This window comes from Garra rufa, chromosome 13 (genome assembly GCF_049309525.1).
Source record: "Garra rufa chromosome 13, GarRuf1.0, whole genome shotgun sequence".
Lineage (NCBI taxonomy): Eukaryota > Metazoa > Chordata > Actinopteri > Cypriniformes > Cyprinidae > Garra > Garra rufa.
In genome coordinates, this window is record NC_133373.1 from 4,965,812 (window position 1) to 4,983,850 (window position 18,039).

At 38.5% G+C, this 18,039-nt stretch overlaps 1 protein-coding gene across 2 annotated transcripts in view; it reads right to left on the reverse strand.

Moving 5' to 3' along the window:
- The window catches only part of lnx1 (ligand of numb-protein X 1), a 50,958-nt gene extending 36,656 nt beyond the window's left edge, over positions 1–14,302 (reverse strand). Inside the window, exons 1-2 of one of the 2 annotated variants that reach the window (XM_073853175.1) lie at positions 14,078–14,302; positions 8,798–9,311 (exon numbers count right to left, since the gene is read on the reverse strand). In XM_073853175.1, the coding sequence (XP_073709276.1) occupies positions 8,798–9,225 (428 nt within the window). In that variant the 5' untranslated portion in view covers positions 9,226–9,311; positions 14,078–14,302. Of the gene's footprint in view, positions 1–2,522; positions 3,202–8,797; positions 9,312–14,077 lie in introns of those variants that run through there. The other variant, XM_073853176.1, reaches the window with a different exon arrangement.
- Positions 14,303–18,039: the final 3,737 nt, after the last annotated feature.

An 18,039-nucleotide genomic window follows, 5' to 3' on the forward strand; every position in this document is an offset into this window, starting at 1 on the left:
ACACATCCAACATCACACAAACATGAAAAGGCAAATCTCAGCATACCTTTACACTCATGCAATGCACAAAATACACCTACACATCCATAAAAGCATTGGGAAGCATTTTGAATAAATAAAGCTGGACATCAGATAGAGAAGTTAAATGTGTTGAAATACATTCACAAATATGTCCCCTATTAATGTAGATGGCAAACAAATTTACTAAAAAGAATGTAAATACTGACAATGAGTGTGACATAATCACTCTGACAAGTCCGAAACATTGGCTCAACCATTGCCATAAGTTTAAGGTGGGGTTAGTATTGTTTTTGCAATACCGTTTAGTAACACTAGTGGCGCAGAAATCACACAATTCACTTTTAAACTGCACGCAGTATTAATAATGCTGTTCATCAGGTATTGTGCCCCTGAGAACAAGCACTCATCAAGCATCTGCATAAAAAACATCTGCACCAGTGCACAGAGAAGATTAATGTTTAATTCAAAGTCTAATTAAGCATCTCAAAGCATAAGAGAGAAAGGAAATGTGTGTGTGTGTGTTTAGTCAAAGGAAGATGGGCAGCCTCTGCTGAGATCAAACATTCAGGATATAAGCTCTGACAGACACTGTTTACACCTGGCATTAACATTAATTTCACAAGTGGTAAGTGTATATACAAGCATAAACATGGTCCAAAACAGTTCTAAACACTTGCATGACATTCAGGCAATCACATTTGCCCCAGACAAAATAAAAGGATCTCATACTTGCCTCTCAATCATCATTTGTACTAAAACAAGGGTTTACTTTGCTACTTATGTGCATCTAGAATGCAAAACATTTGGGAAGTTGCATATTATATGAAACACATCCAAATTACAGGATAAATGCAAGTGTATTTGAGAGTAGATTGGTTCCTGAGATGGTAATACCAAGTAAACCTCGCCTGAACACTTGTGACTGGATCACCTGAGACAGATGTTAATACAACATACTAGCATGTGTGTAACTTATCCATGATTGAATGTCCACCACAGCACTACAGAGAAATCTCTGAGAAGTTCAACATCTGATAACAAAGAAAAGATACTGATATGTAAAAAATGAAGACAGACATTCTGGTCAGAGCAAAACACAGCTAGCTGAAATACAAGAAAGAAGGCCAGCATGTGTGAGAGAGATAAGAATAGAAGCTTTCTGTCATTATATATGATGAAGATGAACGACCATGCTCCCGTCAGCCAGCCAATCAAAAACAAGACTACTCAATGCTTCTCTCTTTTCTTTTTCAATGCATACACGCAAGGTGGTACATCTACCCATGGCAATCACGTTTACAAGGACATAAATCATAAAACACAGCTCATAGGGTGACCACATACAGTACACAGAGACGAAAGACAGAAGACATCATCCTAAGAAATCCAAGCCAAACAAACGCATGGACAGATGGTGCAGGAAATTACCTTATCTGTCTCCTCAACATTCATCCCTCTGAAGACACCTCACTGTCCTGTTCCACTCCAATCTTTTTTTTTTCTTTATCTTCCATGCTATACACACCAAATTCAGCATGTTTGGTATTGTGTATAGTCTAGACTCTAAAAGCAGAGAGGATTTGTAATGCAGTCTATTGTACTACGCTCAGCCTTTCACACACACTTACACGGCACAATTGTGTTTCTGCCAAAGACCCCGGATCAATATAACCAGCTTTCACCCAAACACACTCGCAGTGCTGAATGCCGAAGTGTCTTTTAAACATTGCAGTGCACAATGGAAAAGCTCTTACGGTGTTTACTGCTGTGTGAGAGCGTATATTTTACTCTTTTAAGGAGTGTGTTGTGATTCTGACCCATGAGAAAAGTTCAGCTTGAATGTTTTATCTTCCATGGAGCTGAATATGCTGGTGTGGGTGTTTAAGTACCTGTGTTTTGTTTTTCTGAATGGTGTGCCTAGCAACAGTGCGCCCTGTCCTTTTTATCCCTGTGTGAAGATAATACACAGTACATCTTATATCTAATAAATGTGATGTACAGAAGTGACAGAAATCCAAATTCCCTTGACTGTTTGATGCGAAAACACACCTGCGCACACACATTAGGTCATCTCAGCCATGCTGCAGTGTCCCTCAGTGCTTGGTAGCATCAAAACAAAACCTGCTTCATTACAAAACGCAACCATAACCACCTCTACACTGTCCCCTACACTAAAAAACACAACTTGCAGCATTTTTCCTATTTAAGTTACATTATAATAGATCATACACAGACATGCAAGCCATGCACAAACACAGACATGTATGCAAGCAGTTGTTTAGGTAAAAAAGCAAAAGGGATCAATTGGGATTTATGCAGGTCGTTGAGAATGATGTATGGACGTATGCACGCACACACACACAAGCAAACACACAACCAGATGCACACTTTGCAGTGCCGGATGGGATGGGGTACAGTGCGACTCGTCCTGTATAAGACTAGAAGATGAGATGGGTGCAACTCACGTTGAACACGCACACAGGACATTGTGTGTTACTCACAGTTCTGAGTAGAGGATGTGCAGGTTGCCCACATTGTCAGTGTAGTTTGCTGGACTGAGCCAGGGTAGAACCAACAGCAGCAGAGCCTTCATGACCCTCTCTCTCCAGGGTCCTTTGCCTTGAGTCTCTCTTTCTTTTGCTTTCTTTCTCTAGACTGAATGCGGTCTTTCCTATCCGGCTTCCTCCCTGCCCCTTGGTCCTCCACCTCTAACTACAGTTCTGACCCCCCCTCCCGCCTTTCTCTCAAGTAAAAAAGCTATTCTTCCTTTTCCTTTTCTTCTTGTTTCTTTGTCTTTCCACTTTTCTCGCCTCCCTCAGGCTTTTAGCCCGATCATCTCAGCAGTAGAGAGATCAGCAGCCGTAGAGGGAGAGAGGTAAAGACTGGGAGCGCTGCCAGCGGAGGAGAACAGAGAGTGCAGGATGAAGAAAGACTCGCGTAGAAAAGGAGGCTTGAACGGGTGCAGGTGCACAGGAGCCGAGGCGAAAGGAGAAGAAAAGAGAAGGGTGAGGTAGAAGGAGAAGAGGAGGCAGAGAGTGGCGTTCGCTGGCACGCCGGTCGGGTGCGATGGTTGCGTTGCGGTCTAATCTGTCCTGGGCATCGTCCAAGTGTAAGAGGATTTACGCTCACGAGCCCACATGCTGCTGTGAATGTGAGAGAGAGAGAGCGAGAGAGAGTATGTGTGAGTGTGGCAACACAGCATCTGACTTATACTGCAGCAAGCTCTACAGAGAGAGAGAGAACTGGGGCAAACCATCTTGACACGGGAGAGAGGGGGAGATGCAGGTTGGGTGGTCCATCTATCATTGTCCATATGCCTCAAGGGTAGAGCGTGTGGCAAAGACCACCCCCCTCTGCAATGCAACGGTTCATTCAGCTATGAAGTGGTGTGTGTGTGTGTGTGTGTGTGTGTGTGTGTGTGTGTGTGTGTGTGTGTGTGTGTGTGTGTGTGTGTGTGTGTGTGTGTGTGTGTGTGTGTGTGTGTGTGTGTTTGTGTACGTGTGTGTGGAGGGTAGACATGTGGAGGATGGATGGATGGATGAATGGATGGAAGCATGGACACATGGACAGAAATGAACACAAGGACGTCTTCTTTCTGTTCAGTGTGACTCTCTAGAGATAGATAGATAGATAGATCTCCATTTATAGCCTGAATATTCTTCAATCATTCTCTAAAGAGACAATAACTCATGGTCACGTAATCAGACAATGGTTATGGGTTTATAAATCTCCAAACTTTACAGCTGTTTCAATAAATGTACGATTTGGTGAGAGTGTAGCATGTGCTTTTATCAGTATTGTATGTACTTAAAGGACAAGTTTACTTCCAGAACAAAAATGTACAGATAATTTAGTCACCCCCTTGTCATCCAAGATGTTCATGTCTTTCTTTCTTCAGTCGTACAGAAATTATGTTTTTTGAGGAGAACATTTCAGGATTTCCCTCCATATAGTGGACTTCTATGGTGCCCGCAAGTTTGAACTTCCAAAATACAGTTTCAATGGAGCTTCAAAAGGCTCTAAATGATCCCAGCCAAGGAAAAAGGGTCTTATCTAAAGAAACGATTGTAAATGCTTGTCTCATCTAGCTCTTTGTGAAGTGAACATGCAAAGAAGATCAAACGGCCTTTACAAAAAAAGTTGGAGAAAATGAGATGGGAGTTTTTCAACATACCCTAACTGTCTTGAACTGAAATATACAGACTTCACGCAGAGCTAGACAAGACAAGCATTTGAGGTTAAAAAGTATATAAATTGTCAATTTGTTTAGAAAATGGCCAATCGTTTCACTAGATATGATCCTCGGCTAGGATCGTTTAGAACCCTTTGAAGCTGCATTTTGAAAGCTCACGGGCACCATAGAAGTCCACTATATGGAAAGAAATCCTCAAATGTTTTCCTCAAAAAAACATAATTTCTTTACGACTTAAGAAAGAAAGACATGAACATTTTGGATGACAAGGGGGTGAGTACATTATCTGTACATTTTTGTTCTGGAAGTGAACTTCTCCTTTAAGAGCTCAAGAACAGCCTAAGGCAGTATATTCGCTTTCAGGTCTGATCCAGGATTTCAGGAAAGTTTGTACACTGCCAAATACAGTACATGCAGACACAAGCACATGCTAATGCACACTGAGAGACAAAGTGCATCTAGACATGCTTGACTGCAAGCACAAAATGTAGAGTACAAGATACAATTTCCAAAGCACATGCAAACTAGCTAAAACACATCAAAGCAGTGATCAAAACTGACTCAATACACCAGATCTTTTCACCACACAGTTATGAGTCACCAGTGTGAAGGAAGCCTCACGGTTTGACATCACATGACCACAAATGCTGGGACACAAACACAATCTGTAGCAGCTGACACTGAAAATGCATCTGAGCTGTTGAGCTTACATGCATGGAATCAAGAAAAACTTTGTACTTGGTACAAAGCTTTTTAAAAAACAACGTTTGAAGTGAATGGAAGGCCATTCTTACATAGAAACAGTTTTTGGCTGGTCCTCACCGCTTCTTGTTCCGCTTAAGTCCTGTCCTATTTTGAATGTTGTCCAACTTTACGGTCCTGGACCAACTAAAACCACATTGGAGAAAGCAGGGAGAAGAAGAGAAAGACAAAGAAAGATGAACTGAAAGCCCAAGAGCCTAGTATAAAAAGAGAAGGCTGTGGGAGGGGAGAAGAGCAATAGTATGGAAAGAAGCAAGTGTGGGTTTTTGGTTGACTGGAGAAAAGGGCAAGTTGATTATGTTTCCGTAAGTGGAATTTTAAATGAGAGGGAAACTTTCCATTAACGCCAGTAACAAAATGCAATTAATTTCAACAGAGGCCCTCAGGCCTGTGGAGCACTAATGATTCAGAAACAGTCCACAGGAACGACAGAGACGCCACCATCCTGAAAATGGCGAGAGCGAGGGAGTTACAATAAAAAGCATTAGTTAGCGTAACGTCCCCGAAGGCACTGAGGTGGAAGATATCTTAGTCGGTTAAACAGAGGTCACTGTGGGGTTGCTGTCTCTGAGGAGTGGAGAACAAAAGAATCCGCTAACAAAATAAACAAACAAATGCATGCACGTAGACGGAGATGTGCTCGACACATGTCTTCTATTGAGGCGAATCGCTGACAAGAGTCTTTTATGAATGACAATGAATGAAGTACTGCTCATGAATGCCAATGAGATGATGAGGCGTGAATTCACATCAGTCACATTCAGCAATTCAAAATTCTTGCTTATACAATTCAATAACTTACACTGTGCTTTGCCAATCCTTCATGTTCATGCCCTCAAATAAAGATGACAAGTCCTTACTGAAAATGTCCTTCAAACCTTAAGACTGAATGTCTGGATCAATATTTGTGCTGGTCCTTGAAACTGTAAAACAGTTTTTTAAGCAATAAGAGTTTAGGTTTTAGTTTTAGGTTAGGATTAGGGATGGCCACATATTTATCTCCCCACCACAATTTTTTTATGATTTCATCTGCTTGTAAGCATAAAATGGATAGTTTAACGAAAATGGAAAATTCTGTCATTAATTACTCACCCTCATGTTGTTCCAAACCAGTAAGACCTTTGTTCATCTTCACAACACAAATTAAGATATTTTTGATTAAATCTGAGAGCTTTCTGACCTTTAATAGACAGAAAGGGTCCTACCACATTCAAGGCCCAGAAAGGTACCAAGAACATCGACAAAATGGTTCATGGTACTCTCCAAAGTTGTTATTTTTGTTTTTTTGCACACAAAGCATTCTCGTAGCTTCATAAAATTAAGTGATGTCACATGGACTATTTTATTAATGTCCTTACTACCTTTCTGGGCCTTGAACGTGATAGTTGCGATACTGTCCATGCAGGGTTAGAAAGCTCTCGAATTTCATCAAAAATATCTTAATTTGTGTTCTGAAGATGAACGAAGGTCATACTGTTAAGAAGAGCATGATTAATGACAGAATTTTCATTTTTGGATGAACTATCCCTTTAAGGTGTGGTCACATTTACTGTGGCTTGGTGAAATTTCACACGCTAAATAGAGTCAGTTCAATGGGAACTAGTGTGATGCAATTTTGCCAGATGAACTTCCGGTGGTGAGTGCATTTCCCTGTGCAAATATGCAGCAACGACCAATAAAAAGGCTCTTGGTTGATGTTCAACAGTGACCTCTGTGTGGGCAGAGACATGTAACTTAGCAACATAACAAAACAGAAGATCCACAATGGATGAGCGGCGACTACATAGCCAAGACTATACTTCAATATCATAAACTTGTCAATAAAAGAAGTCTGTTTGGAAAAGCAGTTATTGAGACTGCTGATGGCAGAATAGCTTTGGATATTCAATTCATTATCATTACAACTGTATTTAATGGTATTCATGGTATTTTGCCACATCTGGTCCCACTTTTTTCTTTGAGCAACGATAAATGTGACTGCACCTTCATGGTGGGCAGAGACAATTATAAAACTTATCAGCTTGGCTCATAAATATTAAACATTAATTTCTCACTCATGTTGTTGTAAACTCGTAAGACTTATGTTTATCTTCTGAGCACAAATTACAATATTTTCGATGAAATCCAAGAGCTTTCTGACCCTGCATAGATAGAAATGCAACTACCACATTTAAGACCCAGAAAGGTTATAAAAACATTGTTAAAATAGTCCATGTGACATCAGTGATGCAACCAAAATGCTGAACTCTTAAAAATAAAGGTGCTTCACGATGCCATAGAAGAACCTTTTTTGTCTAAATGGTTCCATAAAGAACCTTTAACATCTGCAGAATCTTTCTGTTTCACAAAAGGTTCTTTGTGGCGAAAGAAGGTTCTTCAGATTATAAAAAGGTAAGAGAGAAATGGTTCTTTGTGGAACCAACAATGGTTCTTCTATGGAACAGCAGTGAAGAACCTTTTAAGGCGAGACACTGCAGGTGAATAGGGTAAAACATTTATAATAGTTATCGCCTTACTTACCCAGTTGATTGATTGCAGTGATAATTGCAAACATTGTTTGTATTACAAGTTTTCTAAAATGTTAGGTTTAAATATGCAAACGAGCAATATTTAATGAAATATGTGCTGATTTGCATACATTTCTAGTACAAAAATCTAAACACTGAAGTCAGTTTTGAAATTCTTGCTTAATTTTTTTTTACATATTACAGTCAAATGTTTTTACAGAGGAAAACTTGAAACATTTTTTTTTTAAATAAAATCAAGCTAATTGTATATAAACAAATCTCTCTGTAAAAACATTCAGAATATAGACAGAAATAAAAATGTCAAGTTGTTGGTGTGTGTAAGTGCTACTGAAGTGACGATTTATGGAAACACTTAACAGTGTGTTTTGGGTGTTTTCTTTCTACTAGTCTGAAAAAAAAAAAAAACACTTTATGAAAAAGCAAAAAGCCCAAAATCTAAAATTTGACAGGTGCATGAAAAAACTGCATTTTTGCTTGCAGTGTCTCCCCTTAAAGCATCTTTATTTTTAAGAGTGTGCTTTTTGTGTGCTAAGAAAACAAAAATAATGAAAATAACTTTAATGACTTTATTAGGAACCGGATACGCTACTCTTCTGAATGCACGTCGAAGGCAGACACGGAAGGATTAAATTGTTGAATAAAGTATAGCTTTAAAAACGTAAAGTTGAACCACTAATGTCACATGGTCTATTTTAATGATGTCCTTACTACCTTTCAGGGCCGTGAACCTGTTAGTTGCGTTGCTGTATATGCAGGGTCAGAAAGCAACAGATTTAGTCAAAAAGATCTTAATTTGTGTTCCGAAGATGAGGTAAATGAGGTTTTACGGGTTTGGAACAACATGAGGGTGAGTAATTAATGACAGAATTAACATTTTTCTGTAAAATAACCCTTTAATATAGTACCATTACCGAACTGATATTCAATAGGCCTTAAAGTCCTTATTGATTTGCTGACAAGTAAATAAGCATTTGCCATAGAAAGTTGGCTGCTTAGTGCATCAATGCAACTGTTTGGCTTCAGGTTAAATAAAATTCAAAACCATAAATATTTCTCAAAAACAGTCATAATGGCAGCTGTGCCTCTGGTAGTGTCCGGGTCATGATATTGCAATATCGCTCCAGGACCAACAAAAAAGCAGACCCATGTTCTACTTGGCTAAATCACATTGTGCCTCTCAGACTGTCATCTTCCAAACCTGTCTACCACCGGCCTTAATTTCATCAAGAAGCTTAAATCTGGTTAAGGTCACTGCTATTACATCAAAAAACAGCTCTGAAGGTGATTTCCTCACCGGCTCCTGATGTGTCCCTCCATTTCTCCCCGTGACATCACTTCAGTGCAGTGTTCGGTGAAGGGGCAGGACACTATCAGTTTATCCAGCAGCTTATGCACCAGCAGGCTGGACTTGCGGCAGGTCTGGAGCATCAGTGGAGTGCGATCCACCGGGCAGAAGTCGCTCTCCAGCAGGAAGTTTGTCAGGCACTCTTGGCAATAGGTGTGTCCACAGGGGGTGTCCAGAGGCCGGATTAAAGGCTGAAGACAGATGTGACACATGAGGTCATCATCCACCTCCTCTTTGTAAGTGTATTCGTGGTTCTCCTCTTGTAGGTGCCGTTGTCCACAGACATGGCAGAGATCGGGAGGAGGGGAGGTGGGACTGACTCCTGTTGCACCGCAAACGGCCACCTCCACAGCGCCCGCCTCTTCCTGATCACTCATTGTGTAACGGTAGAAAGGTTGAAATGTTACTGAATCTTTGTGGTTGGAGGGCTTTGTTGTGTCAAGTTGCGTTTTGAGCCATCCACCTGTATGGGAGGAGCACATAAACAAAAAAAAAAGAAAGGATCATTTATAGCAAATAGGTGTGTCTACATAATAATCTTGTTAGCTGTGTTTGCTGCAAAGGCAGTTTGCACACACCCAAAGACACAGTTTCGCAAAAAGAGGGCAGCAAAAATTAGTTTTTCTTTTATTTTCTGCCTGTTCTGCTCTTACTCTACTCTAATGCCCTGAGCTGGCAGAAGGATAAATATCAGTCTGATCCAAAACTCATTTTATATTCCACTGGCATCAGAAATATCAATATTGCACCTGAGATTCTTAATAAACCCAGTTGGAGGGGGAAAAAAAAGTCATTTTATAACTGGCAGTTATACAGTATATAGCTTTTTTTATCATGGTCACACAGAGACCAACTAATTTGCTAGCATTATTCTGGATGTTTCCGGAAGCAATTATACCAGGCTTTATATGAGCCTGTCATTTACTAGTAAGTTTACATAAACTCCTTTAGCTAAGCTTCAAGCTTAAAGGACTAGTTTGCCCTCAATGGAATATTTTGTCATTATTTACTCACCTTCATGTCGTACCTTGATGTGAACTCATTTTTAGACATTTTATGGGGCTTTTTTTGGAGCTCCACAGACATTATCTCTCATGTGGGTGAGTAAATAATGACAAATGTTTAACTTTATACTTTAATTGTCAAAGAAGTCCTTTGCTCAGGACATTCTTGCATAAGACTGAGTGTATCACCACACCTGTTGTAGTAGGCTACAGACAGCTTATTCACACGTGAGAGTTTGTATGGTTATGATGGGAGTGTAATATTATTACAGTCATAAAATTTTTTCTGGAATCTTCTCTCCACCGAATACATATAGCGTACACTCTCACAGACTTTATGTGTGTTTAAATATGGCTTCTCCGATTTTGTGAAGTCATCCTCTGTTGATTTGAAGAGGAAACCCTTGAACGACAGTGCACTGCAGGTGAATGCATGAGAATAGCTTTATTGTCTGTCTCCCTGTAATCTGATCTGAGCTTAACCAGAACTATATGAGAGGACACACACACACACACACACACACACACACACACACCCACCCATAAAGGAGTGTGCCCAAGGACACAGTTATACCTGGCAACGCTGCATTCTCCGTAAATCATCATCTCTTCAATGATCCTTCAGAGTGACGGTATGGCTTGAGTATGCGACTGTGTTGTATTACACACACACATAATTGCGTTTACCCTGAGGCTCTTATTCAATTGGAATTTTCCATTTTCTTTTGTCTTCCCGCATTCAAAGGCACTTTCTGATGAAAAATCCATTGTCCTAAACAAACCGAATGACAGCACTTAATAGCTGCTTGTTTCATTTAACTTTTTCCTTCAACTCTGTCTCTTTCACTCTGAGGAGATAATATTGTTTCTCGAGTGACCTTTGGCCCAGAGGAAAGTGGTGATGTACTAAGTGTACTAAGCATGCCATTAAAGAGCACAATCGACCAGAAAGCTACACACATAAAAATAACAGTTTAATCTTAGATCCACTGGGATCAATGTTTAATGACTGAAAAAGCTGAAAATATCTAGAATAAATGGCTTAATGGAAGGAATATTCAGACAAACACAGAACACAAGTGTGCATTAATGGTTCAATCATTTGTGCCTAATCTGCCTTGTCTTGTGTGTATGTCTCGTATGACAAACACATACTTTTCCATCAAACAAAGTGCACAAACATGCACCGTTGAAGGAATTAATGCAAACGCAAACACAATATATAGTGGGGTCCAAAAGTCTAAGACCACTAGTGAAAATGAAAATAAATAGCATTTTCCCTAATAACATCTCAGCTGCATTTCTGATATAATAGAACAGATAGACACAACCTGATCTCATAATGCACCTCAAAACGTACCTATGCAAGACGTGACATACGTATCGTTATGTACGTTTTGTGACATATTCGATGTAAAATATCCACTGAGTGGTGCTAAGAGTGTTTGTTTTTTTTTCTTCAGGAACAGATGAACATACATATGGTACGTTGGTTTTGTACGTGTCAATGCAGTTCAGACTTGAAATGGCCATTGTGTGCTGCTATAACTTTAATGCTCTGTAACGTACTCTGTATACTCTGTAAATAACGTACCATCTGCATTACACCTAAACCTACCCAATAGTATGAACATAATCATAAGCATGCCATTTTAGCTTGTTTTTTGATCTCTCATCTTTCAGCTGTTATATTGTAAGTCATGTTTTTCATGGGATTTGTACCCAAAGGATTCTGTATCCTAAATCCAATTCCGTGCCGGCTGAGTTGTCAAGCAAGCTTGTTACACTCAGACAGCCAAACATATGGAGCTGTAATCATAACTGTGTTAGTGTTCATTTCTGTTGGAAACTGCAGTGATATGTACTTATTGGTACGTATTTCGCGTACCAATATCCTGCCTTGTCTCCTGTGTGTGTTGTGTGTCAGCACTTTTATATCACTCAGAACAGTTCAAACACACGCAAAACAAAAATATATAGTGGGGTCGAAGAGTCTAAGACCACGAGTGAAAATGCTTATAAATGCCATTTTTTCCCTAATAACATCTCAGCCTTGGTATCACCTGCATTTCTGATATAATAGAACAAATAGACACAACCTTATCTCATGACAAAAACTTATCTATAGGAACTTTTTCGCAAGATGCAAAATACATACCGGCAGGTACATTTAGTGACATATTCAATGTGAAATGTCCACTGAATGGTGCTAAAAGAGCGTATGTGTATTTTCCCCGGAACAGATGAATGAACATATGGTACGTTTTATGTGATGTTGGTTTTACATGTGTCAACGCAGTTCTGACTTAAAATGTCCATTGAGTGGCTAACCATTTGTACTACACTTAAACCTAGCCGATCGTATGAACAAAAGTGAATGTGATGTAAAAATGCAATCGCAAGCATGCCATTTTAGCTTGTTTTTCAATCTCTCATCTTTCAGCTCTTTCATTGTGGGTCATGTTTTTCATGGGCTTTGTACCCAAGGATTCTGTATCCTAAGTCCAATTCTGTGCCGGCTGAGATTTCGCATTTCGCGAAAAAGTTCCCCCAGGTACATTTTCGTTATAAGATCAGGTAGCCACGCTTTATAAAATCAGAGACAGCAGGGTGGATCTCTTGCTTTCAGTCCTGCTGTGGATCTGTTTTTAACTTTACCACGCTTTGTTCAGACATGTTTTAGAAGAACATTCCACAGCATATCTGAATGAATGCTCTGATTCAGCCTGAACCCTGAATGAAGAGTTGAACAACATATTTGTGCGATTTTATGTTAAAGCAATAAATATTAATTATCAAAATAAGACCTATAGACATTATAAAGTCTATCTATCTATCTATCTATCTATCTATCTATCTATCTATCTATCTATCTATCTATCTATCTATCTATCTATCTATCTATCTATCTATCTATCTATCTATCTATCTATCTATCTATCTGTCTGTCTGTCTGTCTGTCTGTCTGTCTGTCTGTCTGTCTGTCTGTCTGTCTGTCTGTCTGTCTATCTACACACACAAAAAATATTATGCAACCTTTTTTATAGGTCCTAACACAGAGCCTTGGGGTTCCCCTTTGATTAGACGTTCAACTGTTCATTGTTAGACATTCAACTGAGTCATATAGCTAATGAATAATGCAATAAGACCATACAGTGATTAATGCACATATAATGACTGTTCCGTGGAAATTATGGATATTAATGAGCATAGCTGCACACAAAAATAACACTCAAAGAGAGATGACAGAAGTGGGTGTTCTGAGTAAGTGAGTGAGTAAGTGAGGGCATGAAGAAAATAATTACAAACAATGCAAATAGATCTCAAAAGAGACATTTTGGACAAACACCATATGAGTCCATATGAGAAATGAGGCTACATGTTTCTGGTACGTAGGAGAGGAACATCAAAACTTCACGCCAGCGTAGCGTGGGGAGAGTTACATAAGCGCTCATATGTAAATGTATGTAGCTCACCCCCACCCTTTCGTTTTCTGCGTCTTTCTATATGAACCCCTCTCCTCCCAACTTCCTCTTCAACCCACTTTTCTTCCAACACATTTTCATTCTTATCCTTTAGGCTCTGGTCTTATTAATCCTATCTGTTCCTCTTTATGCCATATTTTTGTTTTGCTGATGTTATGTCATATATAGTCTTAAAATATTTCAATTTATGATCACTATAGCACTATAATATAGTACTATATTATATAATGACTAGTACGTTTTAAGATTGATGTTTTACACTCCATATATTTTCTTATCACTGATAAAACCTAGCAGTTATGCCATATACAGTACAATTCAATAAAGATAACAGCAAACATAGCAAATGTGAGGTCGTAATTTCCCAAATTACACTCACACACACACATTCACGCATACTGACAGGTGACATGCTCTTGCCCGGCTAAACAGCTGGTGGTCAAAACCGCTGACACAAGCTCACTCTAACCCAAAGAATAATGATGACAATGATCAATCTAAGCTAAAGGTGTTTACCCTACAAATATATGAACATCAACACCTGTGCTATGCCCACACACATTTTCACAGGCTTTGTGACTTCAAAGGGTTCATGTTGCTTTATACACAAAGAAAGTTTCTCTACAGCTGTGCTGAGACAACAAGTACATGATTATCAAACAAAAATCAGTATCAGGTGAAAGTTACAGACAAAATGTGCTGAGTAAATATACTCAGGCCGGTGTGTTTCTGTTGCTTACCTGAACAGGTAATCCAGCCGCTCCGGCAGAGGAAAAATGAGAAGGGGAGAGTGAATGAGAGAAAGTAAAAGAGAAAATAAGAGGACTTTGTTCCTGTGGCCACAGGTTAAAAATTTCCCAGATGTCCGGTAAACTTTGTTAAGTTGTCCTGGTGGTCTTCAAGTGAGGATTTCAATCCAGGGCCACCTGGCCATCCTATCGTGCACTGGGACGGCAACTCCTGACGCACACATGCATGCACCTGATACAGGAAGTGAGAGAAAAGAGGCAGAGCTAAAACGGTAGGCAGGTAAACATGAGAACTGCCCTAACCTGATCTGGTGGGGCCGGGAACTGGATTACACACACACACGCACACAAACACGGTATAACTGAAGGGAAGATAGCAGTCTCTTAACATTATAGTATAGAAATAAAGACATAAGTTTACATGTACACTAAACAATGGCAAAAACCTTGGCTAAAACTATAGTCTATCACTACAAAAAGGGAAGTAAATGCATGTAGGCACTCACACCAAACCGAATGCAAATACTCTGGCAGCGTGTGGCAAGCTGTTACATGCCTCGCACATAACCCTGAACAAAGTGCTTTAAGAACCCCAAACAATTCAGTAAAGCTGATTTTCACTATCTAGAGGCCCACACCCATCCAACGACACCAGACAGAGAGGAACGGCTGGTTTCATCTTCGCACGCTGCATTTGATAATTTGGTTCAGATCTTGTGTGGGTGGGGGGGTTACCTCTACAAAACCAGGCAGAAATTTGTCTGTGCTTGCTGTAGAGTTAATTTCTCAGGAAATTGTGTCATAATGTTTCTGTGTGTATGAGCTGGTGTAATTAAGAAAGAGATCGTTTTTACAGCTCATTCTTGGTAATGTTGTCTCTTTTCCTGAGAAAAATGAGGTGTGATCATTTCAATGTGTCAAAATAAAAAATAAAAAATTCTTCGAAGTTATACCCTGGACCACAAAACCATTCATAAGGGTCAATTTTGTTGAAATTGAGATTTATACATCATCTGAAAGCTGAATAATAAGCTTGCCATTGATGTATATTAGGATAGATATTTGGTCGAGATACAACTATTTGAAAATCTGGAAAGTGAGGGTGCAAAAAATTCAAAAATTGAGAAAATCGACTTTAAAGTTGTCCAGATGAAGTTCTAAGCAATGCATATTACTAATCAAAACTTAACTTTTGATATATTATAGGACATTTACAAAATATCTTCATGTAACTTGATCTTTACTTAACATCCTACTGATTTTTGGCATAAAAGAAAAATTCATTTTGACCCATACAATTTATTGTTGGCTATTGCTACAAATATACCCATGCTACGTTTTCAAAGGCAGGTATATATGTCCTTGATATAGTATATATGTTTTATATTGCTAGAAGCGGCCATACCTTATTTTATTCTGGCAATTATGAATGAAAATGTTTAAATGTTACAGTCAATTGCCTGTTTTGCCTGTTCCATCAAAATGCTCAATTACAGAGTGCTTTTCTCTTTGGAATGAAGTCATTTGAAGTGGAATGTACTGCATGTTAAGATCTGCTCCTGGGCCCTATTTCACAAGGTTTTCACACTGAATATCGGCAGGTAATTCTTCAATAATGTCAATATCAAATATTAACATCATTAATTACAGTAGAGCAGAGGCAAACTCTTTGCAGGAATAACTGGTTGCTAAACAGATAAATAAACGCCTCCTATTCATTCTCATTTGTCTTAAATTTCATCTGCTTTCGACTAATTAAAATGTTGATTTAATTTGATTTTCAAATTCAGATTTTATTTCATCTTTCAGTCATAGCCGAGGCCTTCAAGCTGATTCTGATTTACTCAATCATGCATTAAGTCACAAGAGATGTTCTGAATAACCTTGTCTTTCCTGAATTTTTTAACAAGGAAAGAAGAGCTGATTTCCTCAAACAGGTGTATATATTCAGACATGTAGTAGAAATGAATCATAAAGCAAAGTAATCAGAGGGTGTTTTCGAATCTGCACATGTGCATGTTTAAATGGGTCATAGGTGTGAATATTTAGACAATTACTAGTCTCTGAATCATAAAAGAGATCACAAGGTGAAACTCTGAATAATTACTGTGTGTTTCACTTTATAGTAAAAACACAAACAAACAGAAAAAATTAACAATCCAAGACAACTATCATATCAGCATATAAATTATTAAAATAAAACATTATTTAATACAATTGCAAATACATTAAAAAAATTCCCTGAACAGCTGGTCAGACTTTTGGTGATGCTATAGATTAAAATCAAGTAAAAGCAGATCCCAAACCAAATCCCAAATCACATACCTTGAATGAATGAATGAATGAATTAATTAAATTATTTTAAAAAATAATTTAAAAAATAATAAAATCCCAAACCAAATCCCAGATCCCAGACCTTGAAGGTAAACAGAGAAAGAAGAGGAAGACTAAATTGATGTCAAGAATTGTGGTTATTCCCCATTCACAAAATGCACTGAAATAATACAAAAATAGCTTCTTGTGATGATAAGAGCCACAGTGGAGTATAAGAGATATTAAAACAAAGCAGGCAATCAATCAGCTATGACAGCGACTGGCCAGATGTTCAAAAAACAGGTTTTACAGAGCTGTCTGCTTTGATTAATGTGGAATCAGTGCAGTACTTTAATCTGTTTTTTCTGAAATTTGATTCTGGACTATAATATTCATAATGCCACTTTTATGTACTGATCCTTTTGTAATTCTTCCCCAGATAAGGCACCTAATTTAGGCGATGTATTGTTGCTGCTTTTGGTTACTGATTGTACACTAACTTTCAAAAGTTTGAGGTCACAAAGACTTTTTAATATTTTAAAGAAGTTTTTTATGCTCACCAAGGCTGCATTTATTTGCCTTGTTAAAACAGTATTACAGTAAAAATGGTAATATTGTGAAATATTATTACAGTTTAAAATAACAATTTTCTATTTTTATATATAATATGTAATTTACTCCTGTGATGGCAAAGCTGAATTTTCAGCAGCCATTATTTAAGATCCTTCAAAGTCAATCTAATATGGCAATTTTCTAATGAAGAAACATTTGTTCTTATTATTTACATTACATTTGAAAACTTTTGTACTGCTTAATATTTTTATAGAAATTGATACATTTTTCTTCAGGGCACTTTGATGAATATAACGTTCCAAAGACCAGCATATAAACAGTATGTAAGTATATAAAAAAAAACTTACTGACCTAAACAGTGCTATATCAATATGATGAAACCTCAATATGTCTATGTGCTGTATGTGGCGATGACTATGTGTGTGATCATTAATAAATTATTAGATCATAAGTAAGTGCAAGTAGGTCATAACTGGCTCAGAAACCCAGTTTATGACAACATGACAATGCCCACATAATCCCACATCTAACATCCAGTCCCACACATACACACTCACTTAAAAGCAGACTTGTCAGCACATTTAGGCCAACTTGATTTGGTATGCTGTTATATCCCATTAAAATTGTATAAATGTTTTGCTTGTGCAACAAAATCTGCTTTTAGAGATAAATTGCTGCAGATTTTCAGTGTTTTAGCGGTCAACCTAATATCCACTTCCTCCAAATCAACTGAACCAGTTGGATAAGACTTCTGAGAACCAGCTCTCAGAGTGTTGTGTGATAGCACAGTTATTGACACCAGCTGTGCATTTGCATGCTTTTATGCGTGCATGGATGTTTCATTATTGTATAATGATAAAAGCTCATGCAGCTGATCTATTACTGTAGGACACACACACATACACACACACACACACACACACACACACACACACACACACACACACACACACACACACACACACACACACACACACACACATTTCAAGGTGACTTTAATGCTGTAGTGCAATGAAACACCCCGCCTTTCCATGATGCAGTGTGGTGACCTGCTGTCACCCTCATCA